We start from the raw sequence: 26,735 nt of genomic DNA on the forward strand, positions 1-26,735 counted from the left end.
TCATGTATTCACTAAGTCATTAAGAAAGATAAAAATTTGCACTATGTAAAACTATGGTAAAAATCCATCAAAATTTAATTACTCATTAAGAAAAGACTGCTATAAAATAATTCATAACAAATTATGTTTATGTCAATCGATATTTGAACATGCAATAATAACAATTTTAAAGGTGTCCAATTTATTGTCTATTTTAATAAACCATCGACATAATTAGCATCCTATTGTAGTTATCTTTTGATCAAGTGAAGAAGGGTGCCAACCCATTAGATATTCAAATCAAAAACCATCTTATAAAAAAAACCCAATGCTTGGAGCTAAAGCCTACCAAAAGCAATGAAAATTTTATATCGATTTTATATAATTATAAGAATAAACATAAATGTTTTGAGATAACCAACTAAAAACAACTAACACCAAAAATAGTAAAAAGAAACTAGTGGCATTAAGAAATATAGCCCCATCCATCCAACATTACTTTTAGCTCCTCCTCTAATTGGAGTAAGGTGTAGTTTGTCATTCCCTTAATCTGCTTGTCCTCAATCTTCACAGGAGCCTTCCTTTTCTTCTTCTTCTCAAATTTCTTTGTCCTGATCACGACCTCCATCACACTCTTCTACATCGAGGTTCTATTGATTTTGATTAGGTTCTCAATTCCTCCTTTCAATAATTTTATCCATTCTCTATTTATTTCATAGCCCAAATAGTTTTGAGAGGTTTCTAAGTTATCGACCTTAACATTAAGATCCTCAATTTCTGTTGCCATTTCCTGCTAGTCTTGGGTCTCATTTGTACCTCCACCAATTTCTTGGTCTTTATCATCCCCATAATCCTTTAGACTATTAAGCCCTTCAAGAGCCTCATTGAACTATGTGTTAGCCACGTGGGATGGGAGAGTGATTCCTACAAAATCAAATTGAGGGGTTCATCCTGGGTACTTTCACTACTTTTAGAATAACTCCCATGAAAATTTGAATCCTTTGTTTGATCCTCAAATTTTTCATCATTGGGATTATTCTCTATGGCCTCAACAATTTTAGCAATAGTAGAAAGCTTAGCAAGTCTAGCAGACCTATGCTTTCTAGAGGAAGCAGTGGTGGCATCATTAGCCGGTTCACTATCAAAAATATTAATAGCAGGGGAGGAAGAAACAATAGGTTTCTTTGGGGATTTACAAACCACTTTTCTTGTCCTTAATAGACCTAGGGTGAGTGCTTCTAGGGTTACTGATAGGTTTTTTGCCCTTCTCTAGAGTAATTTTAGGATTAATGTTAATCACTAGAGGGGAGTATCATAGCCAAGATTAGGTTTTTATTTCTTGAAAGAATAAAGAAAGGATTTTCGTAGGGAAATAGCATGGAAAGAGGACAACTCATTATCCTTTAAGGCATTTTTTCACTTCAAGTTGCATGGTAGTGGAGGGTTTTGACCCTAGTCAATAGGAGAATTATTGGTCACAATAGGGTTAGCAACAGGCATGTTATCAAAATAATAATTAACTAAATTGCATAAATAAGACCATACTGTAATGGAGGATAAACCCCTTCAACAACACATTTTCCCATGTAAGAGAAAAGGAAGAATGGGCAACTTATAGGTTTGTGGTGCCTTAAATGATTTAGAAGAGCAAAGTGGTAGCCATGGACCATAGGAAAACTCCCCTCTAAAGTGAAATATTTTATTAGATGATATATTACAATTTCCCATGGTGGTGACAACTCATCTCTGCTAAGTCCATTCTACTGACCTTTCAGCCTTTTTCCATCCCCAGACAACCCCTATGATGTATGAATGCATATGTTGTAGTTAGTTGTTCACATAATTAACATATAAATTTGTAGAAATGACTATCTAGCATGTATGAACATATAAGTTATGGTGTATGAGGGTAACTTATGTATTGGTGCATTCGAGGCGTTGGATAGCCATTTCCTAAATTTGTAAACTCTATTGATGAATCAAGAAGTGAATGTGTTTTTTGTTTCAGTTATTGTTTGTACACATTTCTCATGTTCCCATGACAACTCTACAAAAGAATGCTGCATTGTCGTAGATAAAATAAGACACAATATAAATTATAACATTTAATTAAAAGTAGACTAAAACAAAGTAGTCTTGGTGAAAGAATATTCAACCATGTTCATCGAGGCAACCAAACCACAAGAAATTTTTTTATAATTTACTAACACTTGCAAGAAAAATACTAGCTCTCATTGTTGGCAATGTATCGGGAAGAAGCACTATAGATTCTCTTCTGGAAGGGTATTATGAACCTATGCAAGGTATAGTTTGTTCACTCTTGTATATCCTTTTGTCATCTTCACTAGATATCAATGTTACTTTTAATATTTTTATAAATGACTTGCTTGTATTTTAGTATTCTTTGATAAGCTGATTATTGTTTAATTTTATTTTTATTTACATTTTTCAAAAATTTAAATGATCTAAATTTTATTAAAATTATAATTTAAATTAAAATAATTTAAATTTCTTAAATATTTTTTTTATTAATTAAAAATAATCTAATTATTTCTATTGCATTATATTTTTAATATAATTTTAAAACAATAAAAAAAAAATTAAAAAAAAAATCATTGTTTTTTACTAATTGATTCCTCTATATGTTGGGTAGTATTTGATTTTTAATTCTTTTATTTTAAGTTAAAGTTCCTTTGCAAGATGCATAATAGCTATATTAAAATAATAATTCCTAAAAGTATATTTTCATTATGAAAAAAATCATTTCTTTTTTTACCAATAGATTCCTCTCTATGTTGGGTATTTTGATTTTTCTTTAAGTTATATTCTTAAAGAATGTAATTCCCTTTGCCAAATGCATAATAGAAATCTTAAAATGATATTTTCATTATGAATGATAGTTTAATGATATCATTATAGCAGTTTCTTCTATTTTTTCCTAATGTCTTCTTAGGAGTTTTAAAAATCTTTTCTTGGCATTACCCTAGTGACACTTTTTGGAAAAGATTATTCTGATGTCATGTTTTGATTTCCATATCTTATTTGTCATTTTTTATTCATTGTACTTTCTTCATAGATAGGTGTCTCATTTTTGGTTGGTTAAACCCTAAACCCTAAACCCTAAACCCTAAAAAAATATTTTTCTTTTATCTATAGTCACACATTTTGTTTTTGTTGGTTTTGATGATTGATCATAGTAAATAAATAACTTCCTAAACTATTTTTTACATTTGATTCTTGACTACAATCACATAGTACGAATATTAATTTTTTGGTTGATTTTGTTAGAGTATTTGGGTATTTACTTGATTGATTAAACATTCTTTGTTTAATTATTTAAGCTCCCTTTATCTCTTTTACACTTAAGCTAACTTTAGGTGCATATAATTAATTATTATGTGCAAACCTAGGTTTTCCCTTTTTAGGGTTTCTTGACCTATTAAAGGTTGAGTTCTTTCTTTTCATTGTAAGAATCACATTACATATTTTTGTGAATATTGAGCTCTCTCTTTTTGAGCATATTCTCTGTGTTTTGTATGTTCTTCAGATTTTGCTTCATTGCTTCTCCTTGTAATAGGTTATTCGGCTTGCAGAAGATCTTCAGGCTCCTGTGGTGTTGTATTTTCTCAACTCCTATAGATTTGACCCCAATGTTACTTCAACATCCTTCTTAACATTTAAATATAGTAGTCCTTTGTGGACAAAAGAGTAGATAGATATTTTTTTCTAGCTTTGTCATTGAATGTTTTCAATCCACCATTTTGCAAAAAAAAGCGTCAAAGGACCTCTTTGTTCTTCACATAGAAAGTCATTTGGTTAATTATATAACTTTCAAGGAGATTTCTTTATTTGAAATCGGTAATGTCAATTAAATATTATAGTTGTCTATATTAATATTATCAAATATTGGATTTGCTACTCTTGGATAGCATATAAATGTTTTGCTTCCTCTATTATATATTTCCTTTCTATTAGATTCAAATTTATCACTAATCATTTATCATTTTGGCTGAATTTGAGTCTACCACTTTTTTTGTCTTCTTGTCTACATTTGCACATACATAGTAATTAGATTCTCAAGATTCAGATTATTTTTATTTTACATTTTATCTCATAATAATAATATCTATAGATGAAGTTTTTATGATTTGTTGCACTTTATTAGCTTATTTTAGGTGCCCTTAAGCTAAGTACACATGTGTAGACACACATACACATAGGCCTTACTCTTAAGGATATAGGCACTAAGTACACACTTTCCAATCTTTTTTAGTTGACTATGTGTGAAATCAAAAGATTTGTAATAGTAATATAACTTGAAGGAAAGCTCACAAACAATCACTCTATTCTCTTGTATCCCCCCAGCATAGGTTGTACATAAGACCACTTTGCAAGACTAAAATGTAAAATAAATTTTTTCTTTTATTATGATATCTTTAATTCTTCTTTGTACATTTAGTTATGTATTTATTATTATTGTCTTCTAAATATTATGATACATTCACATTATTTTACATTTTCATTATATACAATGGATAAGCTAACACTTAATAGTATCTTATTGTTTTAATCTTTATATTCCACTTCACTTCTTCATATATTAAATTTCAGATTAATCATTTTTTATTAATCATCTTAAATTTTATACTTTGTTTATGTTTTTAACAACTTATTATCAATCCAAAATTAAATTAAATTTATATTGAATTAAAGAAATTATTATTTTTTTAATAAAAAATCTAATCACCAATAAAATCTATTCATTCAATAAAAATATTTGCAAATTTTAATAAATAAACTTTAAATATAAAATATTTCTAACACAACCATAATAAAATCCATTGCTATAAATACTCCTAGGGCAGGAGCTAATAATTATTCTAATATTATCATTTTCACTATGCTCATTAGACAACCCAAAGCGACATAAACTATTGCTCAATCGATGCTGCTTGATGGCTAGCCTTAAGATTGAGCAATCTGCTGTATTCGCCATGAGGTGTGGCCATGAGCTCTGCATGAGATCCCCTTTCTGCAATCCTTCCCTCCTTCACCACTGCAATGGAGGTCACATTTTTTATAGTGGAGAGACGATGAGCAACAACAATGGATGTTCTGCCTTCCATCACCCTCTCCAAGGCCTCCTGCACAACCCTCTCTGACTCTGCATCCAATCCACTGGTAGCCTCATCCAAAAGCAGGATTGCAGGATTCTTCAGTACTGCCCTTGCTATTGCCAATCTCTGTTTCTGCCCTCCTGACATTTCCACTCCTCTCTCACCCACCAAAGTCCCATACCCGTCAGGCAATTTGCTGATAAACTCATGGGCATTTGCGATTCTCGCAGCATTAATCACCTCTTCTTCTGTTGCGTTTTCCTTTCCATACACAATGTTATCTCTGATGGAAGTAGCAAAAAGAGCAGACTCTTGCTGCACCAGTGAAATCTTCAGTCTCAGAGAGCGTAGATGATAACTCCTGATGTCCATTTCATCAATCGAAACAGTTCCTTCAGTTGGGTCATAAAATCTCTCGATTAGTGCAATGATGGAGCTCTTACCGCACCCACTGGATCCCACAAGGGCTAAGCTTTTTCCTGCCTCCAATTTCAGCTCTAGGTTTTCAAAAACTACAACTTGTGGTCGATTAGGATAACAAAATTTTACTTTCCTGAACTCTATGTCTCCCTTCAAGAGTTGGACATTGATTGCCTGTGGATCTTCTGGCTCCATCTGTGTCTGCCTGTCAAGGATTTTGAAGATCGACTTCACAGCTTGCGTGCTTTTAACAACATCTGGAGCTAAAGTCATTGTATCAGAGAGTGTATAGGAAGCAAGATTCAGTACCATATATGCCACAATAACTTGAGAAAAGGTGGTCGTTCCATTAAGAACAAGTCTTGAGGCATTCCAAAGAGCCAAAGCATATGAGCAATACAAGCCCAGCTGAGAAAGCCCATATATCAAACCTGCGATTTGGCCTCTTCTGAAGCTTCGTCTCACAGGATTAGAGAGCAAATTCTGAAATAAAGACAGAACTTTCTTCTCTGCGTTGAATGCTATTAGTGTTCTGATATTGCTCACTGCTTCGCCTGCCACAACGGTGGCTTCGTTGTGCGCCTTGGCTTGATCCCCACCAAATCCGTTAGCTGACATTTTCTGCATTTAAACGAAATGGAAGTCTCTGTAAGATTATGGGTTTTTCCGTAAATAGTTAAAAAGGTTTGGCTTAATTAATTAATTGAATTCTGTACAGACCTGAGCAATGTTTCCCGCAGCAAGAATGGGGTATGTGGCGAGGAGGACTAAGCTGAATTGCCACTGAGCTGTAAAGCATATTATGATGGAAGCAACCATATTGATCAAGTTCTGAGAAATGACAAACAATTCTTCAATTACAGCCTTTACGTGAGTCCCATCCGAAGAAATTCGCGAGGAGATTTGAAGGCTACCGTTCTCATCTTTATCAAACCAAGCTATTTCATTACGCAAAATGGCTGCAATATACACGTCAAAAACATTCCATTCTATAAGTTATTCTCGTCCTTGGAGTAGTAAAAAGAACTCATCAATGATATAAAATTTTGTATAGGAAAATACAAGTGTATTAACAAAATATTTATTATTATTTTAATTTAATATAATTTAATATAATTTTAATTATATTTATGTAATATTAATTATAATTTATGGTTTAATAAAATAGTACGAATAGAAAAATTTAATTTAATTATTTATTATTAGTTTGAGATTATATTATTTAAATTATTTATACAAAAGTAATTATAACTGACGTTAATAAAATAACTATTAATAATTTTAAAATTGTATGATATTAGCAATTGCATTTTGGTGTACAATGGGTATGCCGAAGAGGTGTGGAAGGTCGATTAGGGAAAATATGGGTTTTTTGCATAAATTTGTGTAGTAGTTGCGGTCATCTAGTAGGCCATGATATTGTTTATGCAAGAAAGGTCTCAATGGAAAGGTGATAGCTTAAAATAAACTATGCATCCACCTACAATGATCCAATCATAACTAAAACAAAACCTTTGAATTAAGAAGATAATCAAATTTCATTACCAACAAGCTCATGTTATGTTTGTAATAGGGAGAGAGAGGGGGGGGGAAGAGTGAGAGAGAGATGGGTAAAGAGATAGAGAAGAATATATATATATATATATATATATATATATGTATATATATATATATATATATATATGTATATATATATATATATATGTATATATATATATATATATGTATATGTATATATATATATATATATGTATATATATATATATATATATATATGTATATATATATATATATATATATATGAGAGAGAGAGAGAGAGAGAGAGAGAGAGAGAGAGAGAGAGAGAGAGAGAGAGAGAGAGGGGGGGGGGCAAACTGAAAAAGACAAACTATAACGGAGAGAAAGGTTTAGACTTTAGAGAGAGGAAGAGAGATAGATAGCAGAGGAATTTGGGGAGATGGAGATAGAGACAGATATAGAGATAGAGATAGGTAGGGAGAAACAAAGAGTGCGTGTATACACATTAGAGAGAGAAAAAATGGAGAGCTATAACAAGAGGGAGTGATGGGGAGAGGGAGAGATAATCTAGAAAGAGGAAGTGAGAGACGAATGTATAAGGATAGAAATAGATAAAGATAGGGATAGAAAGGAGAGAGTAGATATAACTTGTTTTTTACAAAGAGGGTGAGAGAGAGGGAAAGATGGAAGGAAAGAAAACGGAGAAGATGAAGAAATAGAGATCGAAAGAGGGTGACAATGAGAGAGGGAGATATAGAGAGATAGAAGGATAAAGATATAGGAAGTAACATATATATATATATATATATATATATATATATATATATATATATATATATATATATATATATATATATATATATATATATATATATATATATATATATAGAGAGAGAGAGAGAGAGAGAGAGAGAGAGAGAGAGAGAGAGAGAGAAATAGGGAGTGTGTCTATGTGAGTGAGAGTGATATAGAGATAGAAATAAGGAGGGAGAAATAGGGAATGCGTGTGTGAGCAAAAGAGATATGGAGATAGATATAAAGAGGGAGAAAGATATTTTAATATAGATAGAGAGGGGGAGAGAGGGAGAGAGGATATAGAAGTAGAGAGATATAAAAAGGAAGGGAGAGAGAGAGAGAGAGAGAGAGAGAGAGAGAGAGAGAGAGAGAGAGAGAGAGAGAGAGAGAGAGAGAGAGAGAGAGAGAGAGAGAGAGAGAGAGAGAGAGATGGAATGGGAAGGATAGAAGGGGAAGAGAGAGATATAAGGAGAGGTAAAAAGATATAGATGGGCCCGAGAGATATATAGATGGAGATAATAATCAAATGACATGTTTCCCTCAACATAACTCCTGAAGGACACATGTTATCCTTAATTTATTGACATGAAATGAAGAATAAAAAAATAGTCATTCTCTCTTGCTCTCTTGCTCTAAACATTTAATTTAAATTTAAGTTTAAATTTATTTTATTATAGGAATCAAAATTAAATTTAAATATAGTTATTCTACAACAATTAAATTTTAATATAAGATAAAATGTATAAATTAAATTAATTTTAATATCTTTTAATTACTATTGATAATTTCATAAGAAGATATAAATAATTAAAATAAAGTCCTAGCTTAATAGAAATTAATCTTTAAATTTAGATGGAATAGAAGAATGGGAATACATTATATAAAAAAAAATGTAATAAAAAAGACAATAGTAATAAAATAAATATTTAAATTTAAAATATAATTATTCTACAATAATTAAAATCTTCATAAGACAAATAATTATAAATTGAATTAAATTAATAGTTTTTAATTATTATTTACAATTTCACAAAAAGACATAAATAATTAAAATAAACTTTAAACTTAATAAAAGGTAAGTAATCATTCATGATTTTGAAGTGAGGAGTGTGGGTGCAAGGGTGAGAGTAGAGGCTTCAGGGGAGGTTGAAGGAGGGGAGGATGATGCAAATGGAGACAATGAAAATGGAGTGGTTGCTCGACCTTTGGTGTGGACTACCATGGTTTCTCCCTAGATCACCCCACCTCTGTGTGGTCTAGTACAAGTGTAGAGCAGATGGAAGGTGTTCGTGGTTTTTTCTACTGTGCGTGGGGGGACCAGTGTGTGTTGCAATACGTGGGCTTTTGCTAACAGGGTCTTTGCTAGAGGTTTGGTGAGTCCCCTTTGAGATCCTCTCTCCAAGTCATGGTTGTGGTTCTCCTCCTTGTGTGCTCTATCTACTAGTGATCTTGCATTTGGTGGGAGAGGTTGTGCAGGTTTTTATGTGGGTGTCGTTCTGGTTTTTGTTGTTTGGAATGGGGATGAGGAGACCAACCTTGCTAAAGTTGGTGATGGTGACTCTTTGTTTGATGCTGATCCGATCTTCTTTGGCACGTTGGTAGTTTCTCTTGGGGCCTTTCTTAAGGCTCTAATGGTGGGTGTGGAATTGTTTCTTCCAATGCCCCTCACCTTCATCCTCTTACTTGTTCTAGTGGTCTCTGTTTTGACCAATGCATGTTTTTGTTTGCCTCCCCCTAGGTTTGAGATTTAGTGCTATTATCATAAGGTGTCGAGAGGGGTTGCTTCCATCTTATGGAGAATTTTTTGTTGGTAAGTTTGGTTCTCTATTTTTGAAGTCTATATGTGGTCTTAGACGAAGCCTCATGTGCCCTTTGAAATATTTTGAAGATTTGATGAGGGGTTGCCATCTTTGGTCCAACTGTATTTATGCAGGTTTTATCTTTTGGAGGACCATTTCCCTACAACCTTAGTTTTCTCTGGTTTGCCTTATTGAGGTGGCCCTATCTCCTTTTGAGGTGGAGATGGATGGTGTTGAAGATAACCTTGCTCCTATTGAGGTGGAGTTGGGTGTTGTGATGGAGGCATGGAGGTGCTAGTGGGAGATTGATGGTGCCCTATTCTTGGGCTGTTTGGGAACAACGGGTGTTATTTTATTTGGTTATTCTCCTTTTTCACCTATTGAGGTGGTGATATTGGAGGTCATTATGTGCTCTTCTATGTTCTCTATCAAGACCAAGGTTGTGGGATCCTTTCAAAAACCCATTGTTGCAAGTTGTGGGATCCATGTAAAACCCACCCTTATGGTTGAGGGAGTAGGTAAGATTACTAATGGTTAGTTGTGACTTGATCGTAAGGATAATGTGATTAGTTTGTCAACTGAGCTTCATTCTTCTCCTATAGAGGTGGAGTTCCTAAAGACTTTTGTGATCCCTGTGTTGCTCACTCTTATGTCTAAGGCTATGAAATGAGCCTTTCAAAATCCTTTGGTCCTAGATTGTGTTTGTATGCTTATCAACAAGAATCTGGTGGTTCTTAATTTGAGATCTTTGATCATCCTCAATGTTCAGGTTATGGGTACCTGGAAAATCCCTTGGTATCTATTGAAGGTTAAGGGAGCCTAGATAAAACCCTTGTGCTTGTGAAAGACTTTGGTTTCCTTCCTTTTTAGCTAGGTTTCATTGATATCTCTTTGTTGCTAGGCTGAGTTTGGGCTGCTGGTTATCTTTGATGTATCTTTTGGTAGCTATCTATTTTGGGTTTTGGATCCTTGTAAAATTTGAGGGTTTTGGGTCCCTTCAAACCTATTGTAGGGGGGTTTCGACTCCCCTTAAAAACTATTTCCCCCTTGATCAAAACTTTAAACTTAATAATGAAAAATTAATCCTCAAAATAAAAAAGGACAATAAAGCTAATTCTTCCTTTTTCAATACTTTTCCAAAAGAAATTTTCTTATTAAAAACCTTAAAAAGATAGAGTATTCAAATAAAATAAATAATATTAAGAGTTATATTCATGAAATAGAAATAATATTAAGAGTTATTCTCATGAAATATAAAATGAAAGAAGTGTGTTTTTACACACATTATTTTTCTAATTAATAATATTAAAATATATATTTTAAATTTTTATTATAGTTTTTTTAAAATTATTATAAATTTAATCATAAGGTTGAGATTAATTATATAGTCTTGCATCCTTCTTCTCAATTTTGAACCATTTATTTCAAAAAGTAGGTGGTTCATTTCATATAGGGAATGCCTTTGCATAATAAATATTAGAAAAAAAATATACATGATTAAATGAAAAAATATTTAAATTTTTATTAAAAATTATTAAATTATTATGTATATATTAAAATGACTAAAAGTAAAATCACGGTTTTCAAAAAATATTAAAAGTATAATGCTTTAAAAAATACTATACAAAATTATAATTATAAAGAATACATATAATAAATTGATTTTTTTTAATAGATATATTTGTTTTGTAATGCAATATTGAAATGTAAAATTTAATTTAAATAGAGTGAATCAATTCCTTATAAAATAGCTAATTAGTTTTATTATCTATATTTTTCAGAAATTAAAAAAAAAAAAAAAATTATATATTTATACAAAAAATAACTTTATTCACAATATTATAAATAAAAAAACTTAAAAATACTATTTAAAATAAAAATCTCAGAAATCCAAAAAAACAATTAAGAATATTTTATTCCTAAATATATAAACTTTTTAAACCAATCATAAAGATAAATAGTTTCTACCATATATTAAGTTCTAAAATAAGTCTCAACTTTATAAAAATCAAATTTATTTTGAAAACAAAATTAATAATTGATTGGTGCAAAACAATTGATTAATTAATCTAGACATGCTAGTCTTGGGGGGTGTTGGGAGAGATAATTATTTGAATGTTCTCTTTCTTTTCTCTATTTATAAAGGACATCAAACAAATAATCTAATGATAGCTTTACCTATTCTTACTCTGGAAATAAGTTTTGAGTTTGGATGGCATAAGATTATTTGTGAGACTGATTCTCGAATTCTTGTCAACATGTTAAATAAGGAACACTTTGATGATGTGAACTGGTAGTTGGCTCCGGTGGTCAGGTAGATTCTTTAGGTTAGTATCTTTGTGGATTTCATTTCCTTTGTCTACATTCCTTGGGAATAAAACAGTGTTGCAGATTGTCTAGCCAAACATGCCTCTAAGTATATGGATGGTTGAAGGGTTGATAGTTGGGAGAATCTTTCATTTGAGTTCTTGGTTGCTTGTTATGGTTTTTAATATTTTTTTGTCCTCGATTTTAGTTGGATCCCCCAGAATTCAAGATGATAGTTATTTCATGTAATATTGTTCTCTCTTGTTCAATAACTTTTTATGCTCTTTTTTGAAAAAAAAAATAAAATAATATTGCCTATAAGAAATTTATACACTTTCATTTCTGTATTCTAGATCTTTTTCCACAGTAGTTAAAATTGAAGAGAAAAACAGTTCTTTAATAATTATGATGCCTCATCATAGAGACTCTACAGTGGTAATTAAAGTTCAGTTGTATTAAAGGCCTATTGAGACTTGTGTAAATGTATGAAACAAATGCAAGAAAGCTCAAATGGATTATATCAAGTCCCATCCAAAAATAAAAATACTAACGAGTAAAACTTGTATGAGTTTGACCCCCATACCTGCAAGCATCTTCTCTCGAACTTGTTTGCTTAAATTTGTCCCGATTATCCCAAGGCAAAACTGTTGCAAAGCATTGCCCAAAAATGCAGTGAGAGCAATGCCTAAATACACCATGGTATTTATCACAATCTTGCGCTCCATTTCAGAATGATTCTTTATGAAGAAAATTGCCATTGATTTAGCCATAAATAGAGCAAGTAGTGGAATAAGACAACCCAAAATTGTGGACCCAATCATGCCCATAATTGCATATGGCCAATCTACTGCACTCATTTTTAACAATCTCCAGGTGGAACCCTTGGATGTCATAACTTCTGACCCCATCTTTGAAACTATCTTTGTTTCATTCTCATTGCTTTCATATATATGTGCTTCTATACTTGGATCTTGTTTCTCACTGTTGTTCAACATGACCCAATGATAAATGAATTAGAAGAGCAACCCCAGTAAGTACTGAAATAAAAACATTAGGGTTGTCCTATTTTTATATATACCTTGGATTTGGCATCACCTGTACTGTCTGCTCTATCTCATTATTGGTGTAATCTATTGCCTGCAAGTTTACCAGAGAAAAATATGCGCCTCCACCTTTTTTGGCCATTAGTTGATCATGGCTTCCCATTTCCACAATACACCCATCTTTTATAACTGCTATGGTATCGACGTTCTTAATAGTAGATAAGCGGTGTGCTATCACCACTGTTGTTCTGCCAATCATAAGCTCATCGAGTGCTTGCTGGACGAGACGCTCAGAAGCAGAATCAAGGGCACTAGTGGCTTCATCCAACAGTAAGATCTTTGGATTCTTCACAATTGCTCTTGCCAGTGCAATTCTTTGTTTCTGCCCTCCAGAAAGTTGTACTCCTTTTTCTCCAACCTGCCTTATTCACACAACAAATTATCAATCACCCATTCAATGTAAATAAATTAAATTGTCCCACAATGTCGAATTTGGGACTATTTGGAGACATCACATTAGTCAAACTAGGTACGTGGAATCCTATGTGAGTATGTGCATGAAAAATTAGTTATATTATGCAAGTATTCTAATGATTGGTATCTGGTAAGTCTATGTGGCTCGTATGGACGTTGTCAGCTCCAAGTGACTTTCATTTCTTATTGGCAATGGGAAAAAGGCTAAATGAATTTCTTGCACCTTTAGCTACGACATTTGCTCCCTAGCCATTGATCTTCGATGATGAGCTCAAGTCATTCAGTCTATTAATAGAAGGCTCATAACATAAATAAAGTTATTGGAGCAATATTTTATTAATCATAGTATAACAAAAGTTTGTCTTACATTAAATGGACTTAATTATTCTCCCTACAAAAAACATACCATAACATTTAATAATGAGCATATAATATAAAAAAAAAAATTCAGACAAGATGTTGACTTTTTTGATGATGGAAGAAACCATGGAAAAGCCAAAAGTTCATTTAACTATAGCCACTTGTTGCATAATTTGAAAAAAAAACCTTCCCCACCCACATAATCCCTAACCCAATATAATTTCAAATATATTTATTTTGATTTTACTTTTTAATTTAATTTTATATATCATATTTACAAACATATTTTTTAATTTTATATTATATTTATAAATCATATTTATTTACATAATAAAATATTAGTAATATATTATTAATAGAAAAATGACTAAAACAAACTACGTTATGATTTATTTATTTAAATCATTTCAAAAATGTTAATACACCAAAATATTTACTGAATTGTTAAATAAAACGTGATACAAACAATATTTACCAATTCAAAATTATCCTATATAAATACTCTTACCATATTTTAATCATATAAACTCATTCAATATTCCATTGTATTTTAGGAATCCACATGTCATATTTGTAAAAAAATTCTTTACAAAAACAAACTTATAGAAGAAATGTTCAAAGAGAAATAGAACCAAATCAAATATTCACACCTTGGTCTCATATCCTTCGGGAAAGTTGGTAATAAAATCATGGGCATTGGAAGCCTTTGCAGCCGCCATCACTTCTTCTTTGTTCGCATCCTCCTTTCCATACAATATGTTTTCCTTTATACTAGTTGAAAACAGAACAGGCTCCTGACTTACCAGGCCCATCTGTTGTCTTAGCCACACTGTTTTTAGGCCTTTAATGTCAAGCCCATCTACCATTATTTCTCCTACATTTTCGTTTGAACCAAACAAACAAAGAGAATTTCTGGTTAAGAGAGATTTTAGAAATTGGAAAGAGGAAAACAAATGAACTAACATACAAAGGCATGAAGTGAAGGAAACGTGAAAACAATGCACCTTGAGTAGGTTCATAAAACTTTTCCAAAAGAGAAATCATAGTGCTCTTTCCGGAGCCACTGCTACCAACGAGAGCTACTGTTTTTCTTGCAGGTATCAGCAAATTAAGATTTTGTAAAACAATTGCATCAGGACGTGAGGGATAGCTGAAGCCAACATTCTTAAATTCGATGATGCCTTCCAGTTGATCTGCTTCAAGCCCATCAATCAAACTGTCTTTCAAGATTGGTGTCTGATTAATGATCTCCATTATTTTGTTATATGCAGCCCCTCCCTTTACTATGAATGTTAGGGTCGATACCACGTACCCTATGGATCTGAAATTCATTCAAACACATAATAAAAAATTAAATAAGAGGGACCCAAAGAAATAAAGAAGAGCTGGGGAAGATCAAAATATGGGTCATAAGAAGATGATGAGAAGGGATCTTACACTACTCCCAAAAGCATGTTAAAAATCGAGGTCAGAGTATTGCCAACGTTAGAAATGCCATTCCTCAATAGTTTTCCCGCATACCAGCAAAGCATGCCCCATGAAGCATAAACTATGGCTTTTACAATACCCACTCCAACACCTTTAACAAGTCCCTCTTGGTAACCCAGCCCAACTGTAGTTTTTAGCTTTTTTGAATAAGATTCCATGGCTTTGGATTCCCCAACATAGGAATAAACGGTTCGAATTTGTGAAAGCACCTGGTTCAACAATGTTTAAAATTTAGAATTTTCATACACACCAGATTTATATATATACATATATATATATGCTAATCTAGGTTTAACAAGAAACTTTAATTAGCATATAGATTTAGATTCTCACTTCTTCGGCAATGGTTGCCGCGACCCCTAGTGCCGTTTGACCTTTATAAGTCAATTTGGAAAGAAGAGATGCATATAGTGCCCCTATTGCAACGACCAGTGGTACTATGGCAAGAACAACCAGACCCACACTCCATTCATAACTCAGCGATAAAGAAAACCCAGCAAGGACTGTTGCTAGGTGGGACACAAAGCTGGCCATCTGTAATTAGATAAGAGAAAGAAAACCAATCTATATTTCATAGCCCAAACATTACCAATGATGATTGGTTACAGACACAAGAAAGTCTCAACGGCCTTTCTATCATTATGTATTCATGTCTTCTTCTAAGGCAGACCAGTTTCAAACATGGGTAAATCTTAAATACCTTATCACCAAGAGACTCCTGGATAAGAAGAAAATCAGTAGAAAAGCTGTCGAGAATAGCTCCAGTCCTTATCTGTGTATCAAACACTGCCACATCCTGCTTCAATATGGCTTCTAGATATTTATATCTCATCTTTGTAGTTTGTCTCTCTGCAGTATACATCCAACACGATATCTCTGCCACAATTTAAAAACCTATCACATTTGGAACAAATTTCCATTTGTTTAACTCACTTCATTATCAAATTTATAATAACTTTTTTAACATTCTGATGATGGATCATAAAATATGATCTAAAATTTGATTCGAAACATTAATGTAAAATTTGACATACACAATCAAATTCAAAAACAACAAAAAGAAATGTCTTACCTGCCCATGCAACAACAAATGCTGCTATAGCGAGATAAACTATATGCAAGGCATACTGAAACAATGGATTACAACATATCAGTTATCTGTATGCATTAATTACAATATGTTTGGAACAAGTTCATTGACACCCAAATACATATTATTAAATCTAATGTGATGTTTCATACCATTGTGAATCTTAAATTAGATAAGAACAAACCTGAGGCACTTTATCTGTATTTAGCCCTATTTCGTTCACAACTCTAATGAATAATAAAAGGTAGATGGGAAGGACAAGACCCGTTCCAACTGCTCCAAGCGTTCCCACAAGTATGAGAAGGCAATCAAGGGCATCTGCAAAGGAGAAAATACTATAGAGTGGAAGAGAGAGAGCTTTTGGATTTCCCTTCATAGTTTTTTTAATGTCTTTTTCATCTCTTTTAGGACTATCCTTTCTATCAGAAACCATTTCCATGCTAAGGCTTTCGGAAGACTTCTTTAAACTGGTTTTCCAGCAACTTATTATGGCTGAAGAATTGATAGATGAGTTGAAGTTAAGAGGAAGCATTTCTTCGTTTCTGTCGATCTGGTTTGATTTTGAATCTGCAAGAAAATGATTCGGGGAATCCGAAGCCTGATTGTAATCATAATATTTTTTCTTGTGATTTGGTTACCTTGGAGAAAACGGGTATTCTTATGGTGACCGTAGTTTATTTGAGTCCAGTTTTTCCTAGAGCTTATCTAGCCCGTATGTTATAATTTACGTTAAATCTTATATTATCTAAGTGCCAGTATATTCTTTTGCCGAGCCGGCTGAGAATTTGGACACTCGGCTGCCTGCCGTGTCTGTTTGCAGACGCCGGCTGCCTATTGAAGCCTCGGAAAAAGAAAACTTAATTTCTTTTTGAAGTACAGTCCAGAAACATTGTTCTATGCGAGATTTGACCTCACAATAGCATATATCTATATATAACTAACCGATGGGGGACAAGAAAATTACTCCTATCAACTTTTCTTAATTAGTTTCTAGTTTCAACTATATTAATTTAATTTAATATATCATAAATCCCGAGAGCTTATAATACATTTAGTGTCACGAAGTTTATAATTTGGCTAAATAGCTCCCTTCTTATTGAATTTTTTTTTATAGCTCTCCTCTTAGGGCATGTTCTCATGCTGCTGCTTAGCTTATTTTGGCTAGCAGCCATTTTAGGGATTATTTGTTAAGCAGCTGACTCCATGAATATTTATCTTTGCTGCTTATTTTTAAGAAAAACATCTTAAATTTGTATTAATAGAATTAATACTATTTTGTGCACTTAAAATTTGGGAAAAAAAAGGAAAAAAAATCTTAAAAAAAAGAGGGAAAGAAAATTGTGGAGCCATGTGGCGTTTTTGTTAATAAGCAGCCACTACTTATTTCCAGCCCCCCCTTTTGTTCCATAGCTTATTTCTAATTCCTAAACAATAGTTGCTCCACCAAAATAGGGAAAGATTCTCAATTGTCCTTTTTTTGATAATTTTTAAGTTGCATGGGAACACTTAACTGCTTAAATTTAAGCAGAAAATAGAGCTAAGCAGCCGCATGGGAACATGATGTTAGTGTGTGGTTACTTTCATTTGGGATATAATATGTTTGTAGATTCTTCAAACACATGCAAATACAATAAGATTACTAAAGAACAAAGAAAGATTGAACACACACACAAACATAAAATCTTTATTGAAATTCAAGAACTGATTACATATATCAGAACATGTTCTTAATAGCACAATAAAGCAGTATTTAATAGAGGTTGCAGCCTCTTAGAAAAAATAGTCCACTCCTATATTTAGGTTGATTATCATCATGCATTCTACAAGCATTATTTGCAGTTCCAAAAATAAATAAATGGCAACTAAATCTTAACTGACTATTCAAAAATAGAATTGAGAATAAGTTTCTTGCACGACATTGCATGGTCAATGTGTGGATGGCGGTGAGGCTCATGCATCATATTCCAACACACTCCCCCTTGATGCTGAGACTCTCAATCTGATCTCAAACCTCTGAAAGGTGGATCTTTGCAACTCGATGTGGCAAAGTCCAAACCCCTGCAACTAACTGTGCAACACCAATCATAGCAAGCAATCATCTGCTCCTTGACTCGAACATCCAAACTCTTCCCGATCACTTTTTCGGTTTACATGCAAGCATTTAGGCTTATACAACCTTCTAAACATATTTGTTAATTTTTGCCAATAAGAACCATCGATGCAACCATAATCAATCTACATACAACCTTTTGTAGATTGTCCATTTCTTTCTCTATTCCAACATGTCCTTTCACAATGATTCTTCAACCCACAAATTGATCAAGGGTAAAGATCCCAACAATTTTCTACTTTATGTCCTTCTCTATGATAATGCGAGCACTAAATTCTTTCAGCTGATTTGCACGGTCTTGTAACACTAGCAACATCAAATATCTCTTTCTTAACATATCCTAAGCCTTCATACTTAGGCCTCATAATTGGCTGAATGGGCTCTTGAATTCCTTTCTCATGTTTTCCAAGTCCTCTTCCTTTATAGCCCATTTTCTGCATCATCTTCATACCAATATTATTTTTTAAATGGCCTTTGTTTCTAATATCACAACTTGCACCTGTGCATGCAAACACATCCTTACTTTCAACTTCACAATCTTCACTTGAAGAAGCTTTAGCTACATCATCCATATGAATTGAAGGACACAAATCACTTGTATCACATGCAGCATCACACACTATTGGTTTTGATTTCAAAATCTCATTTTCTTTTTTCTAACAATTTTAACTTATTTTCCAAATCTTCATTCATCTTTTTTATTTTCTCCAATTCCCTTTCAAGATTATTGTTTTCACAAGAACTATCATAGATATCTTTTCTCAATTGTTTTATTGTTTCTATCAAATCTGAATTACACTTCTTTGTTTTCATCAATTCTTCATTCAAACAATCTTTCTCACAAAGTAAACTTGCAGTTTCTTTCTTAGCTTTTTTTCCTATTTTCCCCATTTAAATAAATTGAAAATTATTGGATTCTTCAATTTATAAAAGACAAACCAAAAAAAACAAAAAACTTTCCCAACTGTTCTCTCTTCTTCTTAAAAAAAAAAACTTCAATTCTTTTCTATTTGGCAGCTTCTTCAAGGGTTTTGAACACTTCTTTTACTTTTTCGGCAATGGCAATTAATAATTTCGCCGTAACTTTGTAATTGACAACATTTAATGGCTTGTACTAACATGCAAGGGCCTCAACATTCGAATTCACTAATTTCTGTACTCTTACGGTGATTCTTCTCTAGCCCGTGCTCTACTTTCCAAACAAACTAAAGTCTTATGAGACAATACTCCAAACCCACGATCTTTGCCTTCTACGCCTTCTCCATGAACTGTATTACCTTAAGTGATTTCTTCCAACTTGGGCAGCAACAACTTCTTGGTAGTGCTTTTCCTTAATTGTATACTAGCATCTCCACTTTTTAAAACTCTATGATCTCTTCAAATTGTAGATTTGTTTGCTAACAAAATCTAAGATTTCCTTATAGGGCTAGCTTCAAACTTATTTTGTTTTTTCCCAAATCAGCAACAATGATATCTTTTCTTTTCTTCTTCAAAGGCAACCTTAGTAGCTTTCAGGCTTTCAACAAAGTCTGCAATTTTTTCTTAATAGCTCCTCCAATCAATTTCTGGCAATCTTTTCATCGATCTCTATCTTCTACCTCATGCTACGATCCACACTAACCTTTCTCCTTGCAAAAATCTTTTCACAAATCTGCTCCCCATCCAAGAACTCTCAGCTGCTCTAATAGCATTTGTAGATTCTTCAAGCACATGCAAATACAATAAGATTGCTAAAGAACAGAGAAAGATTGAACATACACACAAACATAAAATCTTTATTGAAATTAAAGAACTGATTACATCTTTCAGAACATGTGCTTAATAAAACAATATACTAGTATTTTATAGAGGTTGCAACCTCTTAGAAAAAATAGTCCACTCCTATATTTAAGTTGATTATCATCATGCATTCTACATGCATTATTTAAACTATTCAATGACCTGGCAGTTCCAAAAATAAATAAATGGCAACTAAATCTTAACTGACTATTCAAAAATAGAATTGAGAATAAGTTTCATGTACGACACTGCATGGTCGGTGCATGCATGGCAGTGAGGCTCATGCATGATATGCCAACAATGTTTACCATGTCTGGGATATGCTTGGCAAAAGTCTTCTATAGTGAGCGACGTTTACAGTTAGTTCAATCTATCAACATTTTAGTTGTGTATTACTTGTAGAAGTTGCTTTATAGACTTGAACAATCTTCTCAAACATATCACGAAATGAATAAATATGTATATATGTGTATATGTATATGTATAGCATATGTATATATGTATATTTATATATGTATATGCATATGTATATGTATGTATGTATATACATCTATATATGTGTGTGTGCATGCACACACACACATAATATATATGTAGTGCGTGCGCACACACACACATATGTATGTATATTTACATGTACATGTACATATACTTATATATACATACATATACATATACACACATATATACACATATTTATGCACACACACACACACACACACACACACACACACACCCGCACACACACACACACATATATATATTATGAATGGCGGATTAATATAAATCATATTTGATATATGTTAGAATTTTCACACTATACTAAAATCCAGTGCACAAGTTTTATTCTTCTTTTATCCTCTTTACAATGGGGTATACATGACGCATTTGAGAGAACACTATTTTGTAATTGCACATTTTCTTCTTTCAACTTTTTAATTTCATGTTTATGAAAACTATTTTTCTTTCTAACTTTCTTCAATTCCTTTTGAAGAGTATCATTCTCACATGAATTTTCTTAGATATCCTTTCTCAAATCCATTAAGTTTCTATCAATTATGAATAAGACCTTTTAAGTTTCACCAATTCATCCTTCAAAAAATCATTTTTGCCGGTTAAACTTGCATTTTCTTTCTTGAAATTTTAACTATTTTTTCCCATTGACACAAATAAATTAAACTCATCTTTCTTATACACCTCCAATTGCATGATCCTTCAAATGTTAACTTTGGAGTGGTTTCTATTAACATGCAACGACCCTTCATGTTCAGACTCAACAATCTCTCCTTCCTTATTTCTATGCCTCTCCTTGCAGTTGCTAACCTCTTTAATTTCTTTATCCTTTTAATTTCAACACTTTTCCTAGGATCAATGCTTCACATGCCTTTCTTTCCTTCTATAATCAATGCCTAACACACTATGCTACATTCTTCAACTTTACTTATCTTCAAACTGCACACTCACAATCTCACAAACTCTTCTTTAGCATGAAGACTTCCTTTGATCTTCTCACTCTAATATCAATTATAACAATTGATGTATATTTTTAATTTCTACACAACATAATTAGCATTCTATTGTAGTTAGCTATTCACATAATTAACATATAAATTTATAAATTTCATTGTCTTCATTGTTTAAATAAATATACAGCATAAGTTGGCCAATATAGTTTGAATTGGCTTAGTGGTGTAGAATCTAGAGAGGTTACAATCTCAAATTTCATAGGGAGTAAGGTATGTATACCTCGTCTTGTAGCACAATTAGATGCCTCCCACAAAGAATATAAAGTATTATAAAAGAACCTTTCTTTCTCTCTTTTCTATTCTTGTTTGTAAACATGTCAGGTTTTCTTGACAGCTCTATAGCAGCTTGGTAGAAAAATATTCTATCACTCTAGACAAAATAAGGTTTAATATAATTTATAACATTTTTCTATTCTTGTTTCTAAACTTCTCGTTTTCTTGACAGCTCGGTAGAAGAATATTCCGTCACTGTAGATAAAATAAGATTTAATATAAATTATAACATACGGGGTCGATAAGTTTCAATAAAAACTGGACTGAACTAAAGCAGGTTCGGCGAAAGAATATACAACCGTTTTGTTCGAGGCAAGAAAACCACAAGAAAGAAGTATAATTAGAAGCATGCTTCGGATTCACCGAATGAATTTGTTGTACATTCCAAATCCAACGAGAACAACGTGACGACAAAAACGAAGAAAAGCTTGCTCTAAATTCAATTCATCTACCAATTCTTATAGCAAGGCGAGTTCCAAAAGAGATGAAAAGGAAATTAAAAAAAATCATGATATAGATATCATAGTAATGAAGTGAATTAGAGAAATGGAAATGGGTTCCAAATCTGATAAATTTGAATTGTGGAAATATGCTGGAATCCTATTCAGGAAAGGCAGTTCTAACATTGGCGATACCATGTCCTTGATTTTCAATATACTTTCCGGAGTAGTGTAAGATCTTCTCAACTTCTTCTTATAAGTGATATTTTGATCTTCCTCAGTTTTTCTTTATTTCTTTGGGTTCTTCTGATTTGCTGTTCTATGAGTAAAATTATCTTAAATTCCCATGCATTGAGTTTTTAATTTGGCCAAGTAATAAATGAGCTTAATACCAATAATTGTTTGTAAATGTTTTGGTTGAATTTCAGATTGATAGGGTACGTGGTATCAAGCCTAACCTTCATAGTAAAGGGAGGGTCTGCTTATGACAAAACAATGGAGATCATTATTAGGACACCAATCTTAAAAGGCAATTTGATTGATGGACCTGAAACAGATCTACTGGAAGGCAACATCGAGTTAATAATGTTAACTTCAGCTGTCCTTCACGTCCTGATGTCATTGTTTTAAATGTTTTTTAGTTTGCTATACCTGCAAGAAAAGCACTAGCTCTCTCGTTGGTGGCAGTGAATTCAGTCAAAGCATCTAATCTGGTTCCAAAATCGTATTATTGTAAGATCGATAATTTTTCTGTTATGTAGACAGAAAAACTGCAGAATAGATATGGAATAGTTGCTGGACTCAACAGAAGCACTACAACCATTGTCTCCCACTATAATATAACATAGATGTTATCGTGTGCAGCAGTGTTTTTTAAGAGCCAGAATAGCTACAGCCAATCTAGGCAAGGTACAATTTATTCACTCTTATATGTATCTAAGGGCCCATAACCCATTCTTTTTCGATTTTAACTAGATCTCCATGTTACTTCTATCATTTTGATAGATGAATTGTTGCTATTTTAATATTTAAAAAAAAATTAATGTCTTTCAAACATTTAAATAATCATAAAGAACATGTCCTTGTCATATTGTCATCTTAATTTTTTTTAAATGTATAAATAACTTAAAAAATAAAAATTAAAGGTATTTTTAATTAATTAAAAATATTCTAATTATATTTATTACTTTATGTTCTTAATATGGTTTTAAATAAAAAATTAAACTATAAAAAATTATTAATTATTTTTTTTACTAGTAGATTCCTCTCTATGCGGGGTGGTTGTATTTTGATTTTTAGTCAGCTTTAAGAATTATTTTCTCAAAAAGTTATTAGTACCTCTGCAAGATGCATAATAGTCATCTTTAGATGATATTTTCTTGAAGTATATTTTCATTATAAATGATATTTTAATAGTCATGTTTTGATTCCAATGTCTCACTTTTCATATTTTATATATTGGATTTTGCATATATATAGATGTCTCATTCTTTTCTCTTTTTTTTAGGCAAAGCACACAATGCACTTATATTATAGATGCCTTATTCTTGGTTGTTTACAAAAGTATTATTTTTCTATCTATACTCCTCACACATTTTATTCTTCTATAAGAAATAATATACAAAGGTACAAATACTACAACGACATAACAATTGTAATATCAGTGTTACAACAACAAGAAATTAATAAATTGACATAACCCTAAACAACTACAGTTGCTACTAAACATAGCTTTAGAATAAAATAGTAGAAACCAAACACAATTTCTTAATAGTTGATATTAAAGATAATGTTTAAATATAACATCAGAAACTAGACATAGTTTCTTAATAGTTGTTTTTATTGCCACCACAAAAATAATATCCATGTGGAAAATATAGAGTAGTGACTTCTAGTAGAAGGATAAAGTTGAAAACAAGTTACTAGGATAAAAGATCTTGAAAAGTGTACTTAGAGCACTTCTTGAGCTTCCAAATGAACAAGAAAAAATATGCAAGTCAATAGAAGAACCCATCTTGTTTTGCATTTATGTCACTTGTTGAAGAGGCATGAAGAGAAGCACATAAGTTGGAGCACATTGTAGTTCTCTGAATTTTGTCTTGTAGTTGTGCATGTGAATATTTTTACCTTATAGTTAGATATATCATCATGAAAAGAGGATACTATATTTAATGTGGAAAATTGATTTAGGGTTTGCAACATAGAAGGGAGAAACCACTAAATATTTTCACTTAGGCCCATTACATTCAAAAGAGGAAGGAAATCCAGTAGATTCAATCACAAATCATATAAGGACTGGATACTAAATGGATTGAATTAATTTTGATTTCCTCTATTGTGAGTTGAAATGCTGAAATAAGATTAAGTGCTGAAAAAAGTGGGTAAATATGCGGAAATAGTGAGCCGTGGTCGTCAAATTTTTGCACGCACCTAGATCTAAGCAGTATATGTAGATTCAGATCCAATCCCTAGAAAAACTCCAAAAATGTTGAGATCATGGTGGTGGTCGCCTTGGTCCTCCTACTTTCTTGCATGCCAAAGAGAGTTGATTTGTCTCTACAAATAATGCCTAGATTTTGAATGGTATAGATTTGTACATGTTTCCTACACACAGAAGGAGAGAGAAATAGGTTGGGAATAGGGGTTTTTCTAAGTCAAACCCCAGTTTGGAATCAACCTTCAATGAAATATTGAAAATATTGAAACAAAATGATGAGAAGGTATACCTCAGATCTGTAATGAATGATAATGATGCTTTTCTTATTGAATGTAATCCCATATGTTGTATGAAATGTCATGAACATGACAAAACCCTAATAACACACACATGCTTGCATAGGAAGGATGTAGAGTTTCTCCATAATAGATAGATGAAGAATATGCAACCTTGAAGACCTCTAGAAATGCTTGATGATGAGTACTTAAATACTTATATGCTTTATTTCTTGATTATAGTGCTCCCAATATCTTTCTTGTTATCCCTATATATCCAAATGAGAATAACTACAAGATGAAATGAGGAGAATGAAATTAGGGAATACCAAATTTTGAATTTCCATCACTAGTACCTTATTTTTGTAGCTTAAGTCAAAGCAATGTTTTAGTTGCAGCTACAATTTTCATGTGAAGCTTAAGGAGTCGCATAGGCCCCTAAACACATGAATTCCTTTCTTGAAGAGACATTTCTCTTTGATTCAAGGAATATTTTCCAAAGGAGACTTATTCAATTGAGTTAGTCTATTCCACCATATTGAAGAAGTTGTAGAATTTAACTCATGGTTGTAAGATTGATCATGCCCCTCTGCTAAGATCTAGATCCTGCAAAGGCATATCCCATCTCGGTTCCGCATACAATTGAGTCGAGACCATACGTAAAGGTGACACCCACTTATCCAGTTGATTTAAATGAAGCATCCTCACTAGTTTGAGAGCCAGAACCTTATATGGATTGAGTTGAAGTTCCACCAAATCTGGATCCCGTTCCAGGTAACCGAGCATCAATAGTAGCGAAGAAAGCAAAGGTGTCTAAAGCAGCAGCCGCATTTTATCCCATTGATCCAGAGTGAGAAAGAGATCCAATAGCCACAGTGGGAGAAGCAATGGAGTAAGCACTAGAGTAAGCAGATGCTAGATATGCTCCTACTGGTGGTGACCCTAGAATCGACTCTGAAATGGGCTTTCGAATTGGTTCAAATGCAGACGCCTCTCGGTTTATTTAGGCAAAAAAGTAGAGGCCAGGGAGTAGTAGATAGGATAAGGGCCCCCACAGGGTACGAGCTCCTATCCATGTGGGAATGGCTCAGACGTCGAGCCCCTACAACCCTCGCCTCTTCAATCAATCGGTGGGAAGGGGTCCTGGGGATACAAATGTTTCGGTGGCTTGAAGGGATTCTATCGTCTTGGTAGTAAACCCTAGATATCCCTTAAGAAATGCCTTCATTGTACTTGAGTCGTAGGTAGGTGCAGTCGAGTATTCGAATAAAGATCAATGCACCAATTGCGGTGTAGTAAAGTTGCAATTCACTAATTATTCCAGATGCTCGCCAAATCTGGAAGAACCCAGAGGTTATTTGTATTCCTCGAAAACCTCCACCCACATCTCCATTCAAAATTTCTTGGCCTACTATCGGCCAAACTACCTGAGCACTAGGTTTAATGTGAGTAGGATCGCCTAGCAATGCTTCATAATTGGAGAAGCGAGCGCCGTGAAAGTACAT

The 26,735-nt window shown here is 32.8% G+C and overlaps 1 protein-coding gene across 1 annotated transcript; it reads right to left on the reverse strand.

Moving 5' to 3' along the window:
* Positions 1-4,910: 4,910 nt before the first annotated feature.
* LOC131067034 (ABC transporter B family member 19-like) lies at positions 4,911-26,735 on the reverse strand. The gene is made up of 15 exons (XM_058001969.2): positions 26,464-26,735; positions 23,170-23,228; positions 20,122-20,200; positions 17,119-17,221; positions 16,575-16,988; positions 16,373-16,427; positions 16,001-16,176; positions 15,634-15,834; positions 15,250-15,509; positions 14,817-15,133; positions 14,463-14,686; positions 13,014-13,396; positions 12,519-12,916; positions 6,237-6,475; positions 4,911-6,137 (listed from the first exon to the last, which is right to left on the reverse strand). The coding sequence occupies exons 1-15, from the start codon at positions 26,733-26,735 to the stop codon at positions 4,911-4,913; spliced, it is 4,407 nt and encodes a 1,468-aa protein (XP_057857952.2).

This window comes from Cryptomeria japonica, chromosome 8 (genome assembly GCF_030272615.1).
Source record: "Cryptomeria japonica chromosome 8, Sugi_1.0, whole genome shotgun sequence".
Classification (NCBI taxonomy): domain Eukaryota; kingdom Viridiplantae; phylum Streptophyta; class Pinopsida; order Cupressales; family Cupressaceae; genus Cryptomeria; species Cryptomeria japonica.